This window comes from Nelusetta ayraudi, unplaced genomic scaffold (assembly GCF_046127955.1).
Source record: "Nelusetta ayraudi isolate G7.1 ecotype Tasmania unplaced genomic scaffold, CSIRO-AGI_Nayr_v1 ptg000050l, whole genome shotgun sequence".
Classification (NCBI taxonomy): domain Eukaryota; kingdom Metazoa; phylum Chordata; class Actinopteri; order Tetraodontiformes; family Monacanthidae; genus Nelusetta; species Nelusetta ayraudi.
Genome location: NW_027466100.1, coordinates 1,555,950 through 1,582,981, shown reverse-complemented (window position 1 = coordinate 1,582,981; position 27,032 = coordinate 1,555,950). Strand labels below are relative to the sequence as shown.

At 42.2% G+C, this 27,032-nt stretch overlaps 4 protein-coding genes across 6 annotated transcripts; 1 reads left to right on the top strand and 3 right to left on the bottom strand.

Moving 5' to 3' along the window:
* Window positions 1–296: 296 nt before the first annotated feature.
* LOC142895966 (eukaryotic translation initiation factor 4 gamma 1-like) lies at window positions 297–4,391 on the bottom strand. Of its 2 annotated transcripts, XM_076037351.1 has the most exons (13): window positions 4,214–4,391; window positions 3,870–4,106; window positions 3,642–3,746; window positions 3,150–3,401; window positions 2,953–3,055; window positions 2,772–2,871; window positions 2,363–2,646; window positions 2,140–2,258; window positions 1,859–2,031; window positions 1,235–1,360; window positions 900–981; window positions 699–797; window positions 297–421 (listed from the first exon to the last, which is right to left on the bottom strand). In XM_076037351.1, the coding sequence occupies exons 2-13, from the start codon at window positions 4,053–4,055 to the stop codon at window positions 356–358; spliced, it is 1,695 nt and encodes a 564-aa protein (XP_075893466.1). In that variant the 5' UTR covers window positions 4,056–4,106; window positions 4,214–4,391; the 3' UTR covers window positions 297–355. The 2 variants fall into 2 exon arrangements, with proteins under 2 accessions (XP_075893466.1, XP_075893467.1); XM_076037352.1 differs by lacking the exons at window positions 2,363–2,646; window positions 2,772–2,871.
* Window positions 4,392–4,658: 267 nt separating this feature from the next.
* On the bottom strand, window positions 4,659–10,355 carry LOC142895686 (eukaryotic translation initiation factor 4 gamma 1-like). The gene is made up of 9 exons (XM_076036904.1): window positions 10,276–10,355; window positions 8,297–8,401; window positions 7,341–7,436; window positions 6,359–7,187; window positions 5,918–6,006; window positions 5,640–5,829; window positions 5,321–5,430; window positions 5,155–5,238; window positions 4,659–5,060 (listed from the first exon to the last, which is right to left on the bottom strand). The coding sequence occupies exons 1-9, from the start codon at window positions 10,300–10,302 to the stop codon at window positions 4,659–4,661; spliced, it is 1,932 nt and encodes a 643-aa protein (XP_075893019.1). The 5' UTR covers window positions 10,303–10,355.
* A 648-nt stretch (window positions 10,356–11,003) lies between these two features.
* On the bottom strand, window positions 11,004–18,579 carry slc2a11a (solute carrier family 2 member 11a). Of its 2 annotated transcripts, XM_076037354.1 has the most exons (12): window positions 18,491–18,579; window positions 17,837–17,935; window positions 17,435–17,595; window positions 16,814–16,938; window positions 16,263–16,392; window positions 15,991–16,139; window positions 15,566–15,753; window positions 14,903–15,013; window positions 13,465–13,566; window positions 12,218–12,293; window positions 12,004–12,131; window positions 11,004–11,700 (listed from the first exon to the last, which is right to left on the bottom strand). In XM_076037354.1, exons 1-12 carry the CDS (start codon window positions 18,512–18,514, stop codon window positions 11,488–11,490), a joined length of 1,506 nt encoding a protein of 501 aa, XP_075893469.1. In that variant the 5' UTR covers window positions 18,515–18,579; the 3' UTR covers window positions 11,004–11,487. The 2 variants fall into 2 exon arrangements, with proteins under 2 accessions (XP_075893469.1, XP_075893470.1); XM_076037355.1 differs by lacking the exon at window positions 14,903–15,013.
* A 1,923-nt stretch (window positions 18,580–20,502) lies between these two features.
* Window positions 20,503–26,653, top strand: tgfa (transforming growth factor, alpha). Its single transcript, XM_076037282.1, has 7 exons — window positions 20,503–20,867; window positions 22,154–22,303; window positions 22,406–22,573; window positions 24,146–24,260; window positions 24,438–24,587; window positions 24,768–24,865; window positions 25,419–26,653. Exons 1-7 carry the CDS (start codon window positions 20,828–20,830, stop codon window positions 25,424–25,426), a joined length of 729 nt encoding a protein of 242 aa, XP_075893397.1. The 5' UTR covers window positions 20,503–20,827; the 3' UTR covers window positions 25,427–26,653.
* Window positions 26,654–27,032: the final 379 nt, after the last annotated feature.

Here is a 27,032-nt window from a genome sequence, read left to right as displayed (position 1 = left end):
ATATGTATATATATATATATATATATATATATATATATATATATATATATATATATATATATATATATATATATATATACATATATATATATATATATATATATATATATATATATATATATATATATATATATATATATATATATATACATATATATATATATATATATATATATATATATACATATATATATATATATACATATATATATATATATATATATATATATTTTTTTTTTAAATAAACAAGCAAAAAACAAAAATAAAATAAATTGCTCAACACCTCACAATTCAGGCAGTTAGTTTTATTTGATGGCAATTATTTCTGTCACAATAAGCTGGAGCCCGGCTTGCCTCAGCATAAGTGGGGTAGTAATGGATTTCGCTTAACAGACTCCTCTCTCAGTGTGAATTCCATTTCCTGAATGATGTAATGAAAAAGGCAAAGCAAAGATATTTAGTTTTTTCAGACTTTTGTCATTTTCTCAGAAACTGCATTTTTTTTGTATGTAAGATGTTGCACTGTATCGAAACATGTATTGCCTGGTCATAACAATCCCTGCAATTACTCTGTAAAAGATAATGATTGGCACCAAAAGAAAATACTTTATTATAGCTGCCGTTGAAGTCCAATTTAAGACTGGGATGCTGTTTCAGTTATGATGTACTGTTCTATAGAACCACTGCAGTCTGCAGACCTGATCAACAACAAACTTGTGTGTGTCCAGACTTTCAGGTAAGAATTCACTCCACATCAGGCCAGCTTCTGTCCACATGGCCCCCACCTTCTCTGGGCCCTGATGGCAAATAAAGTGTATGCAAATAAAGGGCCCTATTGCATGAACACACTATTTGTTTTTTATTAAGCACCAAGCAACGATGATTGATGTCAGCCATACCATTTCTTTGCAGGACAGCTTGAGAATCTCAACTACCAGCTTGCCAGCCTTACCTAGAGGCAAAAGAGGCTTTGCGATCTCCCTAAACCCACAATAACAAGAATTAGTCAATTGCAGGTCATATCAAATAATTGATTATTTAATGAACCGATTGCAACAGTTTGTAGACATAACATCTATGCCACTGGCATTATTTGTAATGTGTGGTCTCATATTTTTCTAATCATTATGACTTGAAAAAAAAAATGAAGAAATGTTTTCACGTGTGCCAGGGCGCTGCTATTAGTTCAGACAAGCCAAAGGAAAATGTTGTTGACTTTTGGTATACAGCTCACCTGAAGAGATGTCCCATGGAGATGCCACCCTGGTGGAGCATGGGGTTCAAGAGTTCTGCGAGGTAAAGCCAGATATGAGGTATATCTATGGCTGTGTCTTCCGCAGCTCCCAGGGTCCCTGCGAGCCTAGTAACCCCAGAACCGCACAGAAACATCAGTGAAATTCAAATGACCCAATTTTCCTTAAAAAATAAAAAAAAAATAAAAAAAACTTTACAACTTTACAAACTCTTTACAAAACATTCAAAATAGATGAGGACCCCTTTATGTCCTAAAAAGGAGTGGACTTCAGCTCGATCACTCAGACAACTTCAGATCCGATAACCAGTCCTTTGTAAAACCTGACTAGAATCAGATGCCTTCATGGATAAATGCATGGTACAATGGTGCAAGAGTGACAAGCAGCTTTTTGCTCCTCCAAGGTGCTCCTAAAAACCGTGGAAGAGGACCACGATTTATGGAAAACGGGCTGCTGCTCAAATTTCACAGATTTTTTATTTATTTATTTTTACCTAATGCTTTCTATGGACTCTTTAAAAAGCCAACAAGATTCCGGAAATGCTTTCTCTTGAGTACCAGGTTAAGAAACAGTGTCACAGCGTTTCCCTCGTTCCTGATCCTTACCCTTTGTAGAACTGCTGCTTGGGCAGCATCCCTGCCTTCACAAGTTGGTACAACAATAGGCCGATGCGTTCCCTTGCAACGGTCCTGCGCTCGAGCGTCGACTCGACACCACGTCGCACAAACACATAAAGTAGCGAGGCGCTGTTGAGTTCCGTCACGCACTGTGATGCCTCCTGCAAAACCAGAGGGGAGGGGTGGAGGGAAAAGCCAGTTCAGAGGGCATTTTAAATCAAACCTGCAAAGCCAGATGACGTGTGTTTTGCGAAGTGACATTCATGAACCTTCAGGTCATTGATGTGGAGATACTCCTCAATAATGGCCGTTGACTTCCGCGCAACTTCCTCTTCTGTTAAAGCAGGTTTTGGAAGAGGGGGAGGGTTTGTGTTGCCTTTATATTTTGCTACGGAGAAGGGAAGAGAGATTGGGCCAGACAAGTTACAGATTTCCTTTGTGCAGTTAGCTGAGACAACCTGAATATCCTTTTTACAGAATGGAGTTCTTCACCTGTTGGATCTTTGATGTGACTTCTGTTCCCACCCCATTTTTCCCTGCTTCCCTTGTCTCTGCCATCAGTCACGTGACGCACAATCTCCACCGAGTCCCGGTTGTCTCGGCCCTTCCCGCCACGCTCCTGCAGCTCTTTCAAGAAGCTCCGTTTCCCAGTTTGGCTCTGGCTGTTTCTGCCGTCACGGCCCTGCCATCCTTCACCACTGTCGAATTGTTCAAACCAATCCCTGTCTCGGTCACTCCAGTTTTTTTCATCACCTGGGTCGAAACTGGAGCTTGACCTGATTGTTTGGAGACAATATCCAACGCATTTGGACAAAAAATGTCCTCAATTTCATGTTGTTTGAAGCTACTCAGTTGTTATTTAAGAGCAGAGATATTTTGGGAGTTCAGAGCTGCCGAATACCTGTGCGTAACTTTGCGGTCAGAGTCGGACAAAGTAAACAATGAGCTGGGCCGTTGTAGGACGGAGAATTGGTTGAAGTTGGCTGTGATACGACCTGAATCTTGTAAAAAAGAATTGGATCATTCATCGTGTTCCACAAAAAATGCACTAAACAAGATTGAGACTTCAAGATGTGTTATACCCTGCTCTCCACTTCCTCCACTGCAGCCTTGGCCCCACTTTGAACAAACGACTTTGTTACTCCCAGGACGCAACATTAAGTTGTTCCAGTCCTGTGTAAAGGCCTAATAGGAAACCACAATCAGACCACTGAAATTTTTCTGTTTTTAAAGAAAGCTAACAATAAACAAAAAACAAAAAAACACAAGATGATGTCACCTTTCTGAGATGTGCAACGTTAACATTCTTCGTCATGGTATTCCATCCGTCATCGTGGGATTGGCTGGTCCTGCCGCCGCCTAGCGTATGGTGGCCGCCCCCGCTCTCTCCCATCCTGCCCCCTGCTTCTCTCTTGGACAAGAGCTGCTGATGGACCTCAATCTGTTCCAACTGTTCCTCCAACTTTGCGTCCTTGTGTATCTGATCAATAGTCTTAGGACCCTGGTCTCTTCTCCGTGGCACCCAGTTATTCTAAAGTGAGTATGTTGAGAGAAATTTCCCCCGATAGTGTCACTGATACAGGCCCAATATATTTTCCATCTCACTTGTCATTGTTCTGCTCCAGATCTCTTTATTTTTGTGTCTGTCCCTTTTAAAATCTTTCAATTGATTGATCCCTTAATTGATTAGTGAGGTGACCTTGATTGTCTTCAAAGGTGCTGCTGTGTTTTAGCTCAAACCACTTTATGACAATCACGCCGTGCTCTTTACCTTCCTGAGGTCCAGGACGTCTTGTAGCATGAAACGGATTCGCGACGATGTCTTTCTCTCTTTGATGATCCTCTCAATCTGGTTGAAATGCTGATCCATCCGTGGCTAAAGGGAGGAAAGGGCCATTTTCACGAGGGACAGTTTCAGAGTGAAAAATTTCTACATGTGAGACGATTGGTTGCATGACACATAAGACGATGAATGTGTGTCCATTGGGCTCGTATTTACCTTGGCCTTCTTAAAGTCCAGGTTTTTGCCCACTGTTGAGAGCAGCCTACAGAGGCACTCAAGAGACTCCTCATCGTGGTTTTTTAGCAGTTTTACTATGCAGTCATCCATGATGGAAGCTGTCAGCATCTTCATCTTGAAAAGCTCGCCGATAAACTTTATGTTGCCCAGCGAGCGATGGCGCATCTTGTCTCGGGCCTCTTCCAGCTCCACCCTCAAGTGCTCGCGCTCCTTGTCCTGTTAGGGCAGGCGTAAGTGGCCTCTGTAAGTGTGAATTCTGCTCAATCTGTTTCTACATTTTTTTTTTCTTCATTATTGCAACAATGGACAGTCCAATGTCTTACGTGTTTTGCAGCCTCCAGCTCCTTTTGCTTTTTCTCAAGAATTTCATCATCATCTCGGTCCTTCTCAAACTCCTCCTGGCAGCGGTTGAGCAGCACCTTACAGAAGTTGACAAACCCTGCCTTGTCTGACGTGGGGACCTTCAACTATGAGGAGAATTTATTATTTTTTTTAAATAAGAAGAATTTGACATTTAACATGAAATAAAACATAATTACTGGTGATAAATATTGATGTTAATTGTTTTGCAAAAATGTGGAAGCTATTCATATTCTATTAATAATGCCTCAAATTTGCCTTTGCTGAATTCTTTTATCAATACGGATCTATCACTGGACTTGATGTTGCTTCCTCATTACCATCAAGATCAAGAGGTTGCCTAAAAATGAGGCTCAAAGACAAATCATAACTGGAACAAAACACAGAGGTAATTCAATAGCTTTTAATCTAAAGACTTGCCCTTCTAAAGCAATGGCACATGCTTGCGTAGACCACGGAGAAGTTGGGTTCCAGGATGGCTTTTTCAAAGATGAGGTTGATGGCTCCCTTCAGTCTCTCTTCTGTATCAATTGTCAACTCTTGCACCTGCTTGATAAGCTCCTGAAACTTCTCAGGGGTTAGTTTGTTGAGGATACCCCGGAGATGCTTGAAAAGCTGCTGGGTCTTGACTTGCTCAGGGTTGTTGGTCGTGACCTGCTCCTTGCGGAGGTTGCGTACGGACTTCCTTGCCGACGACCGCCATGCGTTCTCAGCTTTGTTGAGCTGCATGCCGCTGTTGTGGGACAAGCTGCTCATGAGGTTCCTGGTCTCTCTTCTCTGATCCTGCTGTGACCACTGAAGCCCGTGTGGCTAGAATTAGGAAAGGTGTCATTAGGAATTCATATTTTGAAAAAGGAAACTTATGAACCAAAAGGAACCACAGTAATAAGGAAAATCCACTTACTGGGAGCCTCGGTCGTCTCAATAATCTGCTCCCGAGGTTTCCTAAATATGAGGGAGTGAAATCCGGAATGTTCATCTCCCTTACCTGGAGATTTAAAAACAAGAAAAATCTTAAGATTATAATTGTACTCAAGAACAACAATTAAAATTACTCGAGTGTCACTGACTGTGTCTCGGGCCACGCAGCATTTCTGCCTGGTGTTGATAGATTGAAAGCCTGGAGGGGGTTCTTTGTTGTACCACTTTCTCTCGCCTGGTTCAGTTGTCTTCCTTGGTTCTGAGAGAGAAAACAAAAGAGATTGCATTTAAAATTAGAGATTGTTGTAGCGTAAAAGGTGTCAGGGAAAACGGATATATACCTTCTGAATAAAGTACCATTTGTCATTTAATATTAAAATACAATTTTGGCAGTTTCTGAACTATCCTTGAAATACCTACAGTGTTGTTTATTCTCTGAATTCCTAAAATGTCTTGGTTTTAACCTACTGATCAACTTAGGGGCAGCCTTTGGCTTGTTGGTTTCAGTATTTAGCGTTGCCTCTATCTCCTCCCACGTCTCATCTGCAGTCTTGGCCTTTGACTCATTACACACTGAAGGTGAAAGTTGAGGGATGCTGTCCTTCTGTGTGCCAAAGGGTTCAGAAGCTGATGGTGATTGCTGATTGGTGCCCATCTCCTGCGGCAAACAAAGCGCATACAACTACCTAATGTACCTCAGCCACGTTTATATGATGAATATCATTGTAGCTCGGACCAAGTCACACCTCTGTGAAGGCATCTAGAAGGTGTCCAATGGCCTCCTTCTTGTTCAGCTGCCTCATGCTTCGTCTTTTCTTTGGAACAGATGTGGCTCCTTGAGGGAGGGGGGGGGGGGGGGGGGGGGGATTGCAAATACACCAAAAGATGGTTAACTGTGTGTTATTCAATATATCTGTATATAGCTGTAACACTAACTTTCTAACCAGGAATTCAAATAGAATCACTTACTTTCTTGCAATTAGGTTTTAGTTTTTTCTCAACCTTTTATTTTTCTTTGCTATATTATTAAATAATTGACATATTTTTGTCAAAACTGATAGCTTTATGCTGTTGTTGTTTTAAATTTTATGTCGTTATTTTAAATAAATTTGGTAAAATTATTGAACTCAGTTTCATGAAAATGAAAAGTAAGTAAGTATTTCATTGCCAGCCTTTCTACAACGTACCTTGCGCAGTAGTCGGCTCCTCGATTGGGTGGAGAGCACGAGAGGAAGAGCAGGCATCTTGGTTTGTTTCACTATTTCCCTCCTCTGTGTCTTTATGGACTGAAGTCGCTGCTTCAGCCGCAATTGACTTTTGAAGAAGCTGTGCACACTCGACAGAGGCAGTAGTTCCAGAAAAGTCTCCACCTTTGGAGATTTTCTCGCTGTCCTGAAGCAGGTCCAGACCTAGATTGGGCTCTGCTGCTTCCACCAGTGTAGGACTCTGTTCAGGCCTGATGGCAGGGGTTCTGGTGATATCCTGGGTCTCCACTTTGTCAGATTCTGGTTCTGGGTCTGAGGGCTGACTGACTTTGGTTTCTTCATTCACTACCTTATAATGGAACACAGGAGCAGCAATGTCAACTGAAAGCTCCAACTTGGTACTGTCTACCTGCTTTTCCTTTTCCAACATCTTCACTTCCAACATCTTTTCTTCCTCGACTGGTGGCTTCACATGTGGAATAAACTGAGATTTCTCCAAGGTGACAGGCGTCTGCTGTGACAATGGCACAGAAGAACTGCAGAAAACATCTTCTTTGTCACTTTTAATGACTTTAGTGTCATTGTTGCTTTCTTGAGCTGTCGGTGAACTAGATGCTGATGCAGAAATGAGGGAAGAGGGGAACTGCTCCAGTGTCGTCAGGGTCTCCAGGTCCTGGTGGACACCCACTATGGGTGGTGAGGTTTCAGCACTAACCTCAAGCTCCACCCATTCATCAAGCTCCGCGACTCCATCCTCAGGTTCTCGAAGTTCATCAGTAGTCGGTGTAGGATTTTCATCTCTTGTTAAGAGCTGCAATCACGAAAACAATACAAATCACTATAGCATGTAGTCTGCCTTATGGTTTCTGTGAGCATACCCCCGCCCTTATCATCATATATAGAAAGATGTGAGGACCAAGATGTAAAAACGTCACCCTAGAACATCACAACATTTAGCACCTACCTGTGGAGGAGTGGGTGTGGTCATCAAGCACCTGACTCCTGACATGAGCTCCTCTGTAATCTCAGGCCCACCTTGGTTGGGGTCACGTATGCAAACCTGTCAAGAAATACAGTTGTGGCCAACATTATCAGAGGACCTGGCAGACCTGAAAATACTGACCAGTCTTTTGCTTCCAACACATTTACAGTAATTGTTTCATCTTTTTGCAGACGGTCTGAGCTCAACAAACAAATAGACGTACATATGATGGCAATTTAATTCTATAGTTTATATAACATGAAGATGCACGATTAATGTACAATTCAAAGGGATAGTTCAACAGTTGATAATCCCATAGTCATATAAGAAGATGGTACACATCGTTTAATTACCACTGGCTGTTGTTTTGAGAGCCGGGGAGCAAAGATGAGCTGCGTATCAAACCAAATGGAGGTAAAGGGAACAAACCTCTCTCTCCCAATCCAACAATAGCAAAACGCTCTAGTAGACATAGAAGCTTTGATCAGCACACTCGTCACGTTATAAAATCATAATCTTGCATAATTACTGTATGTAACACACTATTTACTGACTTGGTTTTTGGTTCAAATAAATAAGATTGTGGGTCTTTGTGAAGAAATTATCAGGCATCACCTTCTTTGTGACAAACTGCTAAGCCCAACAGGTATGACTTGAATGTAGTTCCGGCTACGCATTCGCCTTGAAAACCTTACTTTATTAATTCATAACATTGTGAGTGCCCAGGTCACAACTTGTGTATTTGCTGAGATTTGATGGAGGGAGACGTGTATCCTTCACCTCCATAGTTCGCTGAGCAGCTCGTGTCTCTGCCCCTGATCTCAAAACAACAAGCACTAAAAATTATGAGGTAAACACCTAGAATGTGTGTTTCCTTTGGAATCAGTTGTTGAAAACATTTTGGCCATTTGCTGGTTTTGACCTTTTGACCTCTTTACCTGTTTGGGATCCGTCTTTGGTTGGCCGTGTGACTGTGGCAGTGGTTGCTGTGAGGGAGTTTTTTTTTGCTGTTGCTCAGTGAGACTGATCATGACTGGTGCAGGCTGGGCAGAAGAAAAATACTGTGGCTCAGCTGGATAGTATGGTCCTGCTGTGAGAATGAAATAAAATAGGATATTTTGGAGGGCAGGGCAAGTGCAACAAGTGCAGTGCAGCTTCAGAATTTAGTTTAAAAATGATTTGATCATGAAAGCATAGTATGGGGCATATGTTGGTCGGTTGCAGACTGGTATGACATAAAACTGGTGAATAGGAATGAGACACGTGTAGACATATGTCCAGCTTGAAACAAAACCCAAGAACTAATAATAGCACACACATGGGAGCAAACATTTCTGTAACTTTTACCGTAACATTTGAATGAAAAACAGTCCGACCAACTCTTTTTCACTCAATGTATTCTATGGCCCAGATGACAGTTGTAGCTGTCATCTGGGCCGTGTGTTCATGTTGCGTATTTCCAAATTGCATAAATTTGAAATCACAAACTGTTGTGACAAATAATTGGGAAGCACATCATCATTTGTAAGAAACTACACCAAATGCCAAACGACGATTGTTTTTGAGTTAAATGCATTTTGTTCAGAACTCTTATGTGGATATGGCCTGGTGTGTACATATGAATATACATATGTATATACACACGCACACACATTTTAGCCCTTTTCTGAATTCATACAAGTTCCCTTGTGACAAATGCAATGTCAAAGTAGAAATAAACAGACCCAACGAGCTAACAATGAACGTTTCTCTATTGTCATTATCATCATCATCATCATCATCATCATCATCATCATCATCATCATCGTCACTCAATAGAAGTGATCTAAATCGAATCAAGTCACTGCTCTTTCCTTATGATTGGGTTTTAACATCGGCAGGCAGGGTACTCAACAGGGCATAGAAGACTGCTGCTCTACTGGTCACAGCTCCACTTGCTGAGGAGGAGAAAAAGGGGCAGCAGTGCAACACCAGGGCAACAAAACAAATTCTAGATTTTGTTTGCTATTTGGCAAACAATCTCAGACACAGCTGTTTCCCAACAGTGGGGGTCAAATGCTCATCCACACCAATCAGCATATTAGTTCACCGATTGTATTTTGTGTGTTGACTTTTTATTTAGCAACAGAGAACAGTGTGGAGTGATAAAAAAAAAAAATCTGATTCCACCAGCAGGTGGTGTATGTCTAGAGAGTGTGCAGATGGTCTAGAAAAGTAGTGGATGAGTTAGTCTGTGGACTTTGAAAAAAGTCTCCAATGTAAATGATAATAAATAAAAATGTAAACAATAAATAAATAAATAGATAAATAAATAAATGTCTTTATATTGTCTGAGCCACGACTTTTATGTCCAATTGTAATACAGGTATGCCTGGTATTTTATTAACCAGACAGTTGTGCGTCTACTGTCTGTTTGTATCCATGAGATGATGGTTGGCACACCTGATGATTGGGTCTGACAGTAACTCTAAAAAAACATAGTAGAGAGTTATAGGACTGATGAGTGTTTGACATTCAGCCCGTCAGCGTGTGTCACTATTAATGACAGCATTCTGGTCACTAGTATGTATGTGGAAGTTATTGTGAACCAATCAGCTGTCCAGTCAAAGGGAGAGATTTTCCATGTAACCCCACGTACTGACACAGGTTTTGGTCAAACAAAACAAACAAACAAACAAAAAAAATGGACCTCTGTAGATGGTTGTAATTACCAGTTTCACTGTATGTTTATTGGCTGTGCGAATGTGCTTCCTGTTCAGTATGATACTACTGCTATTAACATATCTTTAAAACCCAGTTCCTCAAGTGGACATCAAATATTAATCAGAAATAACAGTCATTCAGAACAGTACGATGCAGAAATATAGAAATTTCCTTTCTGAAAGAAAAAAGTCAATGTTTTCAGACAAGAACTTACCTCATATGAATAATGGGCCATTATCATTCAACTGTCCTAATCTCAGAGATACAGCCGATTCAGATGATCTCCGTTGTCAGAAGAAGACATTATCTGACAAATAGTTCTATTGTTCATTTCAATTTTAAGAGGTTTTTTTTTAAGCTTTCTGCACTTCAAATCCTGACTTTCATATTAGAATCCCTGCTTTTATTTCAGAATTGTAAAATAAACTTAATGTGTCTTTTTAATTGCATTTCTATATACGTATAGGAATGTAATGCACTGGTTTTAGATGACAGTAGACTTGAAAACAATGTAGCCCAAACACAGATATAAAACACATTAAAACTGGAATTTTGTGTAACTTTAAATGCTACTGCTGCAGGTATTAAGTATAGCAATTAATAAATACAAATGTTCCAGATAAGAAACCAAAGAAAATCAGGAGAGGCAAACTTTGCTGTGGTTTTCATTCATCTTCCGGTCAGCCGTAAAATAGAGTTTGTATAATCGAGTCTTGTCTGTGGTGTTTGGCGTGTCGCTCCTTTTCTGGCTCAACCCCATGAAAAGCGTTCGGACGCATCACTGATTCTCACTTGAAACAACAATTTATGAATGATTCTATTATGCTGGCTGATCGCAAGGATTTACAACTTTGAATAAAAGACAATGGCAAAGTAAACACTTATGTAGGTGCAGATGTGATCTTTTATAAAATGGGGGTAAACTTTGTCAAAAGATAATAGTGATTTATTTATTGGCTAATCCAGGTCATTTAAATTACAAAAAAGGTCAGGAAATTATTTCTGTATTATACAGAATATTTTATACACACACATACATTTGCATCAATGAAACCATACAGCAGCTCATTGTCATAAAATTCTGCTATACAGGCACTTTTTCAAGATTTTTTTTTTCTTTAAAAAACCCCACCCATTTGTGTCACCACTTATCCAGCAGCCTGTGAAAAATGAAGCCTTTTCCAAAATTCCGAAATTCAGTTGGGTTCACACAAGTCGGCAGTTCAACGCAGGGCCAACACTGCCAAACATTCACCCTGACTTGCAACCTTCTTGCTGCGAGTTAAAATACAGAGTAGCACAAGTCACGTTAGTGACACATCAATTCTGACAAGTGAGGATAAGTGAAAAGAAAGTAAAACAGCAGGGCATGGACGTTACATGAAAGTGTTCTAGAAGTGCAGGTCAAAAGCAGCAACAGGGCTGATTACAAGTCTGTGGAGAGACGCACTTCGGCCAGCCTGTACTGAGCTTGCGATCCGCACTTTTCCTCCTGGCCTTTAAAGTTGAGCCTGTGGAATTCACTCGTGATGGCCGACAGAGACTTCCCTTTGGTCTCAGGAAGGAACAGTCCGACGTAGAGGGCAGACAAAAGGCAGACGGCGGCGAAGGGCACAAAGCAGAACTCACTCAACTCCCTCTGGAGAAGTGAAGTGCAAAGAAGATGAAGGTAAGACATGACAGGAAGCACCGGGGCTGAGGCCATGACAGACGACTAGTTGGCCACAGTTTTCTGCGCAGTTTACCTTTTTGCTAAGTGGTAAAATGATGGCAATTTTGATTGTGGGTTAAAACTGATTTTGCATTAATACATGTAGCAGTGTAGAGGAATAGCAACTGGAATATCAGTTGTACACTTGTACTCTAAATAAATCATAGTATTAACATTATAAGGAACGCTCTGTGTATGTGTATTTTCTTGTTGACAGAAACACAGACTGACCACTAAAAAGGGGAAGAGCATTCCAGTGATGAAGAGGTTGATCCACATCATAGAGCCGGCGATCATGTAGGCGGCGGGCCGAGCAGTCTGGTTGAAGATCTCAGTGGGCAGGACGCCTGTGACTCCAGCTGAGGGGAACACGCGCAGCACGTCGGTAAGGTGACAGAGTCAACACGGAAGCCTGAGAAAGTGAAAGACGTTGCCAGACACCGACCTGGTCCCATTCCGAAGCTCAGAATGTAAGTGAAGATGCAGGCCATGCTCAGGTACGACATCCAGGATACTGAGCTCTATGTGAGGAAGAAAACCAAACACCTGCAGTCAGACCCTTGCAGGCGACGTTGTGTAATTTGACTAATTTGATCATAGTAAGAGAGCTAGAAAGCATCCTCATCAGCCACAGTCTGGTAAATGGCAAATTTACCTGTTGCCATAATCTCAATAGTACTGAGTGACATGGTGACGCCTCAGAAGGTATGAAAGTTACTGACTTGGGTTTTGGCTCACATAAATAAAGTTCCGGGTCTTAGTAAAGAAATCATTGTCGCTCACTATCCACCACAAAGTCCGCCACGGTCAGTCGGCTTCTTCTCAACAAATGTCTTGTTTTGGTGACGGGAGTAGCTGTGCTAAACATTTGCTTTGCTTTCGGTTTCATTTCACCATCGCCAAGATCTCAAAATATCAGGCACTGGTAATCAAGCCGCTGTACCTACTCATATGACTTGAGGCATAATGGCTATGGACAAATTTGCCAACACCGATCTTCATTATTTAGATTTTTTTTTGTGGCCATTTTGACATTTAGTACTATCTTTTTACAGCAATGTTTTCCTTCTATTTTCTCCAGAATATATATGATTGTCTACATTATTAAGCACTACATTATCCTGATATATTAACTAGTAACTAACTTTTTTTTTTATGCTTTATACTATAATTTATTTTACTATTACTATTGCTGCCCCCTGAAAACAAATCTTTAAAAATGAAAGTCATAGAAATAAATGAAGCAATTATAATTGCAATGTCTTTCACATGTTGCCCAGCTTAGAACATAATTGTTTCCTACAATTCATTATCTTTCCATACTGAGCAGGAAAGGTTCAAATTTGGGTAAGACATTGCACAGGATAAACGATATATGATTGTTTTTCCAGACAATTGCGCTGATGTTCCTTCTCATTTGTTTTCACCCTGTTGGCTGCTTCTGACTCCCTGCTATGCAGCAGCTGTAAATTATTCTGTGTTTCAGGGGGTTTGTCACTTCAACCTTTTCCTGCTCTTTCAATTAGTTCCGTTCTTCTGGAAAGAATTACTCATTTTTAGCCCTCAGCTCTATCTAACATCTTAGCTCTTCTTTTTCATATTGATGCTTCATGGCAAAAAAACAACAACAAAAAAAAAAACTTAAAGGTATCAATGTGGACAATCGTGTCACAACATGCTATTTTTAAGCACCTCAAACCAAAGAGAAATTGTAAAGACAACAGCCCAGATCGTCATGAGGATGAATCCTCCCATGAGCATCAACCTCCGGCCAAGGCGCTCAATCAGCAGGTTCTTAAACAAACAAAGAAAAACAGTATATAAGTTTAAAGGAAGTCGTACCATGTCCCATCTGACATATTATACATTCAAAACTGTGCAGTAATTTATGTAAGTCCTAGAGAGTTTATTTGCATTATAAAAGGTTGCTTCTCCTTTTATGTAGGTACATCAAAACTACACATCTTGCGACATAATATTTGTGTGTTATTTTTCAACGGGCCTAAATTTAAGTAGAGTAGTGACCGTGGAGTAATATTTCGCACAGCTGTATGTATTATTGAACACTGACAAGACAGTAAAAGTTTGTTCTATATAATTATCGTAAACACTGAAAAAAAAAAAAAAAAAAAGCAATAGAAATGAATATAAAGTCGCTCTTAAATCGCCTGCTTTGTGTACATGATAATAATACATTAAAATGTTGTAGTTTTATATAAATAATGGTGACTTCTGAGGTTGCTTTTTGTGTTTGTGATATGAAGTTGTCAGGGCAGCTAACATCATAATGTGGCAGCAGGACACTCTTTGTTTTATCGTGAAGGTGGCGCTAATCCTCTCGCTGGCAGGGCTCAAAATACAACAGCACAAGACGAACAACACCAACATTTATCCAGAGAAGGACGAGGGAAAGTTTACTGAACTTTCCGCAGCGGGGCACAGACATCATAACGAGGGCAGGTAGACCCACTCACTTCTTCTTCTACACCGTCTTTAATTAGGCTCCCCATCCTACGGGGCCACCCACTGGCCATACCCAGTAGTGTAACAGCATTACTGCCATTGCAGGTGTCAGTAAACACAACAACTACTACTGCTACTACTATCATGTTTTTGTTTTGTTTTTGTTTTTTTTGGGGGGGGGCTTTTGGTGTGTTTTTTTGTCCTGACAGTTTAAGAAATATCACTCTACTCTAGTGGCTTGGGATGAGGACTTGTTCCGAGATTACACTTAAAGGTTGGTCAACAAAAATTACTTATTAGTCACTGAAATCAGTAATTTCTCTAATAATACATAAAGCCGCATTGCTGTTAAGTAGAGGCTACAAAGGGGATGTTTATGTTCCCACCTCACTCCACTTAAATATTAGAATTGTGCTGAACCTCGTGTTTACTGTGTAAGCATGCAGTTGGCTCAAATTACTGAATTAAAAACCCTCCTACAACTATTGACCAAACTGTCACACACACAACAAGTCATTTTAAGCTAACATCAATTACACGCACATTCCAAAACCTTTGTCCTCCACTCCAGCCCGCTTTTTGTTTTAAGTTCCAAGTAAGTCCTTGCAAAGTTTTAATGCGTACCCAAGCTGGTTACATAACAAGTTCATTAGTTGTGGATACTTACACACATGATGCACGCTGTGAATTCACACGTGCCGGTGCCCACTGTGATATACTGGATTTTATCTGCGGCAACCCCAGCCTCTTTGAAAACATATGATGCGTAGAAGTAAATCTGCCGTGTGAAGAAATATAAGAGGACATTAAACCACCGTGAAGCATCATTAAAAGAGCTTCAAGTGTTCACTGCTGATTAAGCTCGGCATTTGGTACAAAGATTAGCCATGTTAATACCCTTTTCTCTGCCTGAAACTGCCCTGCGTGTGAAAGCTGTGAAAGTATTTAGCCAGCAGCTCCTGGTCCAGGTCCGACAGTGTTCTTGGACAATCAAAACCCACATTGCATGTAAAGCGATAAACTTGTCTTTTGCACACACTGCTTAATTCAAGGTATGTCTGGTGATGTTGCCACCGTGCCTGTGTGCATTATTGATATGGCCTGTCGGAAAAAAAAGAAGAAGAAAACCTCAGGCCAAGTACAATCCACTGATGGATCGTCTCAACTTACCAATCAACCTTTTGACGGCGCAGAGAACATCCAACACTGTTATTGTGTCTCGGTATCAATAGCACAGATCCTCATTGGTTACATAACAGCGCTCTCGACGGGGACACAGAGAAACGCTGTGGAAATCTCCCTGATAAATGTTGACGCAAGGTGTTCTTACCGAGTCGTTGCCACAGAGCTGCATGGCGCTGCTGATGATCATGACGGTGATGAGCTGCCAGCGCACTGAGCGATCAGCGAAAAGTTCCCAGGGCCTGCTGGGCCTCATGCCTCTGGTTTCAGCCTGTTCCTGTAGAATCTCATCCAGCTCGCAGTTTTGGACATCACAGCCTCGCAGGCGTCTCAGGGCTAGCGGAACAACAAAAACATAAAAAATGTAAAATAAAACAAAACAAAAAAAAATGCTCTATTTGAGGAGAGTTTGACCGGCTGAAATCTCAAATTTGTCTCTCATTTTATTGCTTTCTGAAAATGAAAACCCACCAAAATCAACAACTGATTATCTCTAGGGTGTAATAAAAAAGGTCCCTCATCATTGAATTTAAGGGCTATGTTTACTCATGCATGAACTTTGTATGTATGTACCTTTAATACAAGCCTCCTTGTCCCCGCGGTCAATGAGCAGGTACCTGGGGCTCTCTGGGAACCAAGGCAGGGTTACGAGTTGAATGAAGCCGGGAATGGCGTTACTGGCGAGGAGATACTGCCAGCAGGGCTCGCTGCCCAAAATCTCCCTATAAATAAATCATCCAGAGGGTCACTGTGGATGTGCCGTCACGCCGCCTTATTGTGTACGCTTGTGATGAAAGGTCCACGCGCAAGCTTTGAGCTAAGTCATCACGCTGGGTTGCATGTACCTGAGCCCGACCACCTGTCCCAGCACGACCCCGAACGCCGTGAAAACAGCTGACGACAGGGAGATGGCGCCGCGCAAGTGCTTGGGTGCACTTTCCCCAAAGTACATGGGCTGCACGTTCATGCTAATTCCTGTCATGAAGAGAGAGAGAGAGAAAAAAAATTGTCCAGTGTGTACATTTTGTTTTTAAAAGCCCAAAATTTTTAAGGAAGTAGCCAGTTTAATATTTGCAGCACTGTCATAGAGGCTTCCTTAAAGAATGGCGGCGCAAGACGGCAGCTAACTAAGAACAAGACCCTTATTGCTCTATGTATATTCTTACGAGAACCGTTCTAAGGGTAGGACACCCAAATGACTTTTATTGTACCGAGTATAAGCTTTTTCAAATGTATTTATTTGCAGTATGTTAAGCTTTTGCCAAAATAAAAAAATCAAAGAAATCAAGCCAAATTTTAAACACTGGACCTTTACGTGTCCCAATTCAACCCGAGCGTACTAACATTTAATGCCGACAGTAGAAAAACACTGATGTCGATCATGACAAACACACACCTGCATTGATTCCGACAAGGACACGTGAGATTATGATCATCTCAAAAGACTTGGCAGCTCGACTCGTCACCGCTAAGAGCGCACCAGCCATGAGGAAAATGTTGTTCAGCAGCAAGCATTTTTTCCTTGGAAGCAGAGAAAGTAAGTAAGGAAGTTAAAAAAAGAAAGAAAAAAAAGATAATGTTTGGTTTGCCACCCTTTGGGATGGTCTTGTCCAACACTGAATGGACAAGAAGTTTCTCTCAAGTAAGGCACGTATGTTTTATCTTCTCTGAGTCACTCGAGTTGAGATAGAGACAATGTTGTAGTAGTAGATAACTCAAGATGAGTAACGCTGCTGTATATTCTTTTTGAAAATGTTTATCCTCAGAATATGATCTGGTTTGACTGGTGCAAGTTGTGAGAAACCATTGCAATGCAGTGTTGGGTTTTGAATCATTTTTTTTCCCTCACACACAAGCAAGGAAGAGAATAGATCAACATTATCTTCAGGGTTAAATCCGGACAACACAAATACGTGTGTGTCTTTTATTAAAGGCTTGATTTAAATGGCATATTGCACCCTGTGATCTTCTTCATATTGCATTGGAAACTGTGGCAGAGTGCAGCATCTTGCATTACCTCCCGAAGCGTATCGTCATAGGTCCGGCGATCAGAGCCCCGATTAACCCCCCTAGTGAAAAGATGGAGACAATAATTGTCCAGACCAGAGTCACCTGGTAGTCCTCCAACTGGATGTCCCAGCGCTCCAGGAAAGTCTCATTAACAAAGGTCTGAATAAACTGTGAGGAAACACGCGACATTCACAGTGAGTTAACCAAGCACGTGCATGTCAACAGAGCAGAGCTTCTTACTCGGCGACACTCTTTCACACTGATCTCGACTGACAAGCTATTCTGTTAGTCTGTCACTTGAGTCTGCAGTGTCGGGTTGCCAGTGGTGAAAAATGAACCAGACTGTGTTTAATTCTCATGATGACCTGAGTTTGTCCACACACTTGTGCTCGTGTCAGTGAGAACTTACGATTGTGGGAGCATTCATGATGGCAAGGTTGTAGCCATATTGCAGAGTTCCACCGATGGCTGCAGAAGCAACCATGAGCACTAAGGTCAAGGGACTGCCCTGTCAATGTCCAGGTAGATAGATAGATAGATAGATAGATAGATAGATAGATAGATAGATAGATAGATTTCATTATTTTAATTCTTCCGAATTAGATTCCATTAAAGGAGAACCAACCGAGCAAAAAGTGCTTTTCTTTTTTCAAAGGACATGGTGAGTCGAACTGGTGCTGTTTTTTCCCCCTTTGTGATGCATAAACCTGAGCTGCTGATCATAGGCATAACAGAGATAGGTAAACAACTTGTCTCACTATTTGTTTTTTTTTTTACTCATTAAAACAGTTGAATTAAGCTACAATCAAAATCAGGTTTCCACCTGTTTTAAGCCTCTGCTCCTTAAACAGTTCATGTTCAGTTCAGCTGGATGCTGCTGCTTATGACATAATCGAAAAGAAACATATTTTTGTCATTCCCAGATTTAAAAAAAAAAAAAAAAAAGAAGAAGAAGAAGAGGAAGAAGAAAAGATGGGGGGGGGGGGGGGGGGGAATACATCAAGGAAATACATTCTGAAATGTGGACATTTGATTATAAATAGCAACGCAGGAAGTCCTTTACCTTCTGTGCCTCAGCGGACGGCATCGTTTTCCTGCGTCAGGTGGAACTCTGCTGAAGCGGAAAGTGTCCAGGCAACAGTTGTGCTCGGCTTCGACCATCCAACTCTCTAATAACCTTTCTCCGCTACCTGGGGCGGAGTCGAGCAGTCGGTGACTGGTCTCTTGTGATTGGCTGCGACCAGGAACGCGATGAAGTCACGCGAAACAGAAGGTCGTGTTTTAATTATCAGAAGAATGATTAATCCGGAATTTTGCACCTCTGTTTTTGATTTCGCAGTTTATTATTGTTGTTGTTGTTGTTGTTGTTAGGAATAAAGATCTCAATCTTGAATGCTTGTTCACGACGTTTTAGGTGCAAAAGGAGGATGGAGGTAATTTAAGGAGGGACCTTGTGACGTCACACGGACCCACACCGTGACCTGCAGCGGACGTCAGTGGTTGACTTGCACTGGGACTCAAATCTAAATCGCTTTCAAACACTTTCTGTTCACTGCTGGACACGTGATCATCGCCACCGTTGATAGTGAACGGGTCTTTTCTTTTTATTCCAATGAAACTTGGATACATAATAGTCAGTGATCGACTCCGACCCACCTTTGGCCATGAATGTTAACATTTCTTTTCATGATTCACTGTGTAAATAATTTTCTGTCGAGGCTCATCATTCAACTGTTTCGCTGATCCCACATCGCTGCATCCTGATCCTCACACAGGACTGAGGTATGTACAGTACGATGGGATTGTGACTTCGTGGTCAGACGCCGCCACCTACAGGTGTTCCAGGGTGACTGTCTGGTACGTCAGACGACTCAAGGTGGCCCAGGTGGACTCTGGGTCACTGACGAGCATTACGAGCATTACTGGTGTCACACAAAGGTCACATGCGGAGTTGCTTATCTGCGAATCAGTCTTACGTCTCAAAGTGTAACAAACAACAGTTTTAATAATATCCATTTGTTTGTGTACCTGTATGCAGCCGAACATTTTGAAACACACACACACACACACACACACACACACACACACACACACACACACACACACCGCAAATGGCAGCTAACTTGAGTCGAATGCGAGCAGGCTAAAACAAACTAGGCAACGCTACACACTCGGTGCTGTCACTGGTGAAAATGGGCAGTGGACTACCTTCACTTTTCGTATTGGTTGGCAATTGTCTCATTGATCAATCAATTGTTCATGACAAAAATAGGGATTTAATAAAATTTTATGGTTGTCCGAAACCTTTCCCCCCCGCAACAACTCTGTGGTGAGATTAGGGAACAGGTGGGAGAAAACCAAAAGAAGAGGAGGGAGGTGAAGGCCCTTGGATGTAAGAGCGGCTTGAAGGTGAAGAGCAGCGAGACAGAACACGAGTGTGTGAAAGAGAGAGAGAGGAACCCTGCAGTGGAATGGTGAGGTCACAGTTCAAAGTGCACTGGAAGCTTCATCTTCTACATCGAAGTTGTGGTGTTTTGTAAACAAATACCTGTTAAATAGTTGTTCAAATGAACCATATCTATCTATCTATCTATCTATCTATCTATCTATCTATCTATCTATCTATCTATCTATCTATCTATCTGTCTGTCTATCTATCTATCTATCTATCTATCTATCTATCACAGGTCGAAATCTGATTTTGCAGGTCAACTCATGGCAACTTTTTTAATTTGAGTTTTTTTTTTTTTTTTTTTAATGAATAGTGAAACAACAAGTTGTCTACCTCTGTCTGTCTGTCTGTCCGTCCGTCCGTCTGTCCGTCCGTCTGTCTGTCTGTCCGTCTGTCTGTCTGTCAGTCAGTCTTTCTGTCTCTCAGGAAGAACGGGGTTCATCCTTAAACCAGATCTGAGCCGGATAGGATCACAAGCTGGATAACTTTAATCGAATGAATTAAACAATTACTCGCTCCGCTGCGGTCGTGATGAAACATCACCCCCCCGCCCCCATCCCCGCCCCGCCCCCTCCCCTCTCCTGCTTCTAATTGGTCCATCTCTTCCAGGGGCGACAGACACTTTGCTCAGTAGAACGCAGTCAGGTGGAAGTGTCGGATCTCCTGTTGGAGACACGTTGTGCTTCTTTTTTTTCTCTCTCTCTTTCTTTCAATTCTTTCCTCAGGGACTGCTGTGAACGCAAGTAAACAAAAGTAAAAGTCGAGCGCGGCTGATCCGATGAGTGTGAACGGCGACGGTAGCAGCAGCAGCAGCAGCAGCAGCAGCAGCTCTGGGATCACATTCACCATTTTACGCGCCGCTTCACCAAATGTTTTTTCCGAACACACGGACGCATTTCCGAAAGGCTGCAGAAAACTTTGCTATAGTTTAGAGCGCACGTCGGCACCATGACCTGGATTTTATGGGACACTATCTTTCTAATAAGTGGTGAGTTGCATTTTCTTTTTAATGTTTTTTTTTTTTTGTGTGTGTGTGTGTGTGTGTGTGTAATATGTCTCAGCTATAGTAGTTATTTAACAGCCAACTGCTCTGAGTTTTCATTTCCCTGGATAACTCAATAACCCTTAAGGAGCGTCAGCACTACCAGAACTAAGCAGAACTTAATGTGCAGTACACTTAATATTGTGCTGTTATTCATTTTTATGATCCTTCAGCCTTTTCATTTCCCCCATCTGTTTAAGCAGTGGTGCCACTGGTGTCACACACAGTTAATATGCAGAGTTGTTTATCTGCAAATCAGTCTTAAATCTGAAAGTGCAACAAACAACAGTTTTGTTTGTGTGTCTGTATTGCAGCCAGTATTGCAGCACGCGCGTGAATGTTCAACACAGGACTAATAATACAAAAGTATAGATAAAATAAAAACGATTGAAAAAATAAAAATATAGAAACCTGGACCGCGACAGCATATACTGTTAAGAAAACATGACAGTATAGACAGCGTGCAGAGGAGGAAGCGGCTGATGTAATGTCACTGATTCTTACTGCATGGCAAATTAAAGGAACTTTGATTAATTCTTTGAAAAAAATAAAATAAAAAACGAGCAAAAATACCCTGAAAACCTTGTGGTTGTTGTTGGGCTTTGGTCGCGCTCGCGTGTCTTGTGCATGAACCTGCTGTATTTATAGAGCTTTGGTGTCCTCCCTTTAAGTGGATGCTTGACCTTCTTACTATTGTTGTGTACCGGTTAGTCAATGAAGCATTGGTACACACACTGGAGATGCGGTCACATGATCATACTGTAGATGATGCACGGGACCGTCAGACTGGGGAGTGTTCATTTCATGGTGGAGGAGATGAAACCCATTTTTTTCCTCTTTTGCTTTGGGGAAAGGAGAATCAAATCAACTGTATTGAAATGACGTTTGCTCACAGTGGAATAGATTCCCTCTATTGTTTCATACCAACAGTCTTTTTATTGTTTTTACAACACGACATGACCGACTGAGCAGTTAGATGTACTGAACAAACATCTGAACGCCCCGCTCTCCCCACGCTTCCCTACAACCCAGATTGTTCTGATTCTTAGTTGGGGGTTGGAAGAGATAATTACCGTCCATTTCAATTTGTCACACAGGAAGAAAATGAAGAAGAAAAAAAAACATTTCTGATTGAGTTAAATTAGCACAGAGAGGGGTTTTGGGTTGATAGCAATGTTGACATTTCCCCACAGCAGGATGGATTTTGTTTTTTGTCTCCCCCTCTATTGCAGGTTCCTTCTTTTCTTTAGGAGTTGGGCCCAACAATTCTACAGTCATCGAGGGTCCGAACACCACGTCTCGCTCTGCATCTGCCATCAGCACTGGAGGCACAACCATCTCAACTGCGGTGACCCCCAAAACTGCCATCCCTCCCGTCAAAGGTGAGGAGCCGTAGATGCCGTGCTTTCTGTGCTTTCTATGTCCTCTAGATCTAGCTCCACATATCGCGTGACGGTGGCCGATGTGTGTTTTCGCCTTGGCAGGTCTTCTCTCAACGTTGGGTGCAGATCTGAGCAGTCCGGCGGGGTCAGGAGACCCCATTTCCAGGGTTTCCACCATCGCGGACCCCACCGCTGCTCCCGACACCTCCAGGAGCGGCTCTGCGGCCACAGCGGCGGCTAACGCAACAACAAACACCAGCCCAGTTAAAAGTAAGAATACTCTTTAAAAGACCAAAAATGTTGCCTTGTGACATTTAAATTTTTATCATGGAGGAGTAGGGGCGGGGTCATAACATATTGAACTTGTCCCTCATTGCTGCCAGGCATCCAAGTGAACTTCAGTGTGTAGATGCATGCCAGCAGAGTGCAGCTCCCTGATAATTGATCCTTTCAGCATGACAGAGAGAGAGAATATCAGTTGCGGTAAATGAAAGATTACGAGGAGCGTCTCCGACCGCTTCGCTGTGACGCACACCTACGGTATTAAAGTATTGCCTGCAAGGCGTCAAGGCGAGGCTTTGTCCCCGCCGTCTTTCGCGTTGGCCTGCCAAAATCGCATGGGAATAGAGAAAGAGAGAGAGAGAGACAGAGGAACACTCGGCAGGCAGATGCCTCGGGGACAACGGAGGGCTTTCACGGAGGCTGAAAGAAGGAGACAATGCATGTGGGCTACAATCCAAAAACCCATTTGCTGTTGGAATGGAGCGTGTGACGGAGGCTCGCACGCGGTCGTCCGTCCGTCCGTCCGCTGCGTCCCGTCCTCCTTCCCACCTCTACCGCCAAGACGCCGTGTCTTGTCCGTAGCAGGCCCGGGGAACGCTGGCTTTTTGTTTCGGGGTCAGCTATGCAGGAATTTGACTGACTCCAGAAATGTCTGTCCCTTAATTAGATGTTATTTCAGCCCTGGTTGGAGGTTTTCAGTGGGCTTGAGGGCCTGTTCTGATTATAGGAGCAGGACCATCTCAGGTAGGCTGAGAACTGTAAGCTGCCGTGAGCGCACGCGCAACTGGCGACAAGAAGGTTTGAGTCTTTGACCTCAGACGTGGGCGTCGGCTTTGGGATTTAGAACGTGCTATTGATTGAGGTCCCTGCAGGCTTAAACTACTTTTAGATTTCTGATATTCATCTTTGTACGGCTCAGTTTTCTGACACGCTCTTGGATTATTGTTCGCATGTTGTAGTCAAGGGTGACATTTCACTCCATCTCTTCATTGTATTTGCAAGTGATGCATTCTAATTGATGGCTTGCTTTTATAACATCATATTATTTTCTTTTGCGTTGTTCCAGTGGCTCATTTTAAGACTCCTCATATTTTAAAGGTCCCATATTACACCCATCTTTATATTTTTTATTTTATATCCCCTTGTCTGGTAGAGTAGCGCAAGAACTACCGGTATTCATCGCCCCCAAAAACATTTGATTTTCGCATCATACAAAAAAACCCAAAAACAAACGATGCTGTGTTGTACCTTCACGTGTTTGGAAGGGGGTACAACAAAGTTGTTGTGAGGTGGTCTCAGAGCGGTGGAGCACACACATGGCTACCGGTTTTTCGCACTAACCTGGAACATGTATCAGCACCCTTTGTGACATCACAAAGAGACGATTTCAAAAAGTGTATTAACCCCCTTAGAAGTGAAGCGAGCATAAGAAGAGAAGGAAGGGGGAGTTTATCAACAGGACGGATACATATTTGGGACGATGATGTGGATTTTGCATTAATATGAGAGGCAAAGAGCACAACATGACTCTCTGATTGTCTCTTTGCCGCCACCTCACAGAGTTCGTGGCAGCGGCGGTGCGCTCTCATTTCGACGACTGTCCGGACACCCACCGCCACTTCTGCTTCCACGGCACGTGCCGCTTCCTGGTACTGGAAGAGACGCCTGCTTGCGTGTGAGTTCCCATCCGTAACAGATCTTGGTCATTGTGAGTTTTGCAAAAAAAAAAAGAAATGAAGAAATGAATGCAGCAGCAGAAGAAGCTCCTCGCCAGACCTTGACGTGCGTCGCTGGTGAAATCGCCTTGAAAAGAGTTGTTTCAGCTTGGGGCCTGCGTGCGTCCCTGTCGCAGGTGTCACGCGGGCTTCGTCGGGGTGAGGTGCGAACATGCCGACCTGCTGGCCGTCGTCGCCACCAACCACAGGCAGCAGACGGTGGCCACGGCGCTGGTGATGTGCGTCGTCGGCTGCGTTCTCGTCATGCTCCTGTGTGCGTTGCTACAGTGAGTGACCGCCATGTTGAGATGTGCCTGCTGTTGAACACATCCACTTGTTCTTGGTTGTTCTTGTACAGCTGTGTTTTACACCTCGGTCCCCGAGGAGTTCCCAGGCTGTTCTGGAGAATGAATCAGGTGTTGAGAACTTGGACCTTTTTTTTTTTTTTTTTTACCTTTCTCGCACAGCTGCTGGTGGAGGCAGGACTGCCGCAGACGGAGACACGCTCATCACGTCGTACAACAGAAGCGCGCAGCCGCAGCGTCCCCATATTCCTCCGAGAGCGGTACTTATTTAGTTTTGTTTTAATCTTTGCGTTTTTCCAAATTTGTGTGTGTGTGTGTGTGTGTGTGTGTGTGTGTGTGTGTGTGTGTGTGTGTGTGTGTGTGTGTGTGTGTGTGTGTGTGTGTGTGTGTGTGTGTGTGTGTGTGCGCGCGCAATATTTTAGGAGAGCCTCGCTGTTGGATCATTGTTGTGTTGGAGACGAGTTCATTCTTAAGAATAAAAATAATTATCTCTAGTTATTGAATCGGAAATTTCAAATTCAGTGATGAATCCCATATTGATTGGCTGTCACCATTGTTTGAATGAATGAATGATTAAAATGTGTGAGCAACACAACGTATGGTACGTAATATAAGTATCAAAAGTAAAAGAACAAAAGTAAACACTTGTATAGTTAAGAGCAGATAATATTAACATAACATGTTTGGACAGATTTTTTTTTTTGTTTTGCTTTTTTCCCCACATACAGTTAACCAATGCCATTAATAGGAAAACACGACTCAGAAACAGCAACACCTCATTTTCTTTTCTCTTTTTTTTTCATTTTCTTCCAGTGGTTTGAGGGCACGCCTGGGCAGAACATTATTCTTCACATGATGGGGCCAAACTATCTGGTTCACGAACGCTCGGGATGACACCCGAAGTGACACACAGTCTCAGCCTGAAGCGAAGAAACATGATCTCTGTCTCTCTGTGTGGCTGAGGTAGAGCTGCTCCATTCAAAAGGTTTAATATTTCATGAGACTGTTTTTCTTTTGGGGGGGGAGGGGGGGGGTCGCTTGCGGACTGGAACTTTTGAACTTTAGCACTGCGAGAGCTGGTAGACTTTTTCTCATTTTGAGTAACAAAAAAAAAAAAATCCCTTCAAAAACATGAACAAGTGTTGGAGCGCTCAGACAGAAGCTACTGTCAAGTGCACACGCATCCAATTTGTTGGTACCCGACCAGCAGACTTGAAAGACGAACTGCAAAGCAGTCCACGGCACACCGACGCAGCGCCACCTCTGGTGACTGCCAGTCAACATCGTCCCATTTAATGTCAGGAGACACCAATTTCTATTTTTGTCTTTTAATAACTTTGCACTACTTTTTATTGGAGCCCTACAGGTACACGGACATTTTTTTAAGAAATTATGGTGGGGTTAACTGAAGCTTTACATAAGTTTTAGTGTCTGGTTTTAAATAAGATGATCACTTCACCTGACAGCTGTAGGAGATGGTGAACAGGCTGACTTTTGATGGATGAGAACGAAGAAAACTGGATTTGGATCTGTCATTTTTAAAACAAGCATGCTCTGATAAACAGTGTTGACATGGTTTTGGGAGACAACAATTTTCGGGTATTTCTTGCAAATGCGTTGACTGCAAAAGCTTTTGTTTTGTTTTGTTTTGTTTTGTTTTGTTTTGTTTTGTTTTAATGCCTGAGCTGTACTTGAATATATTTATATGTCTGAGGTTTCAAATTTGCTATAATGTTCTTGACACCTGTGCACACCTTCCACGTTGTTTCACAGTCCTGTTGCACATTTGTGCTCATGATTAATAGATTTCACCGCACTTACTGTCTGATGTCTTTGCTTGGAGGAAGTGACCACTTCAGGAGAAATGCCAAAGAACTTGTAAAGTTTTTTTTTTGTTTTTTTTAATGTGACACACATTAACACTGAAGGGATGAGGTACACTTTTATTTTGCGTATGCTTAAATCACTTTTTAATCACTTTGTTTGTCAAGAGTAGCGTGTTATAGCATTGCCTCTGCTTTGAATGCGAGTTTTTTTTTTTCACGAGAAGAAAACTGAAATTGCGATTATATTGAAGGATTACAAGCACGAGTGCAAATCCGGATGTGAAGTGTATGCATGTGTTTGCTCTGTGTGACTGATTAAATGAATGTGATCATACTCCTATGCCAAAACCAACCAATGGGAAGTTACATGTTCTTTTGTTTACAGTACGTACTGATTTCCTTTGAGGATGTGCGTTTTATATGAGAACCACAAGGAGACATTCAGTGTACATATAAATGCAGTGGGGTTAGAACCCATCAGATTAGTGTTCAGGCATTAATCCCTCTCTTTGTAAGATTTTGTGTTGTGACATTTGGAAAGCTTTTCTGTTCTGAATGAATTAAAAATGCAAAGTGTGTGTCTGTGTGTTTGTGTCGAGTT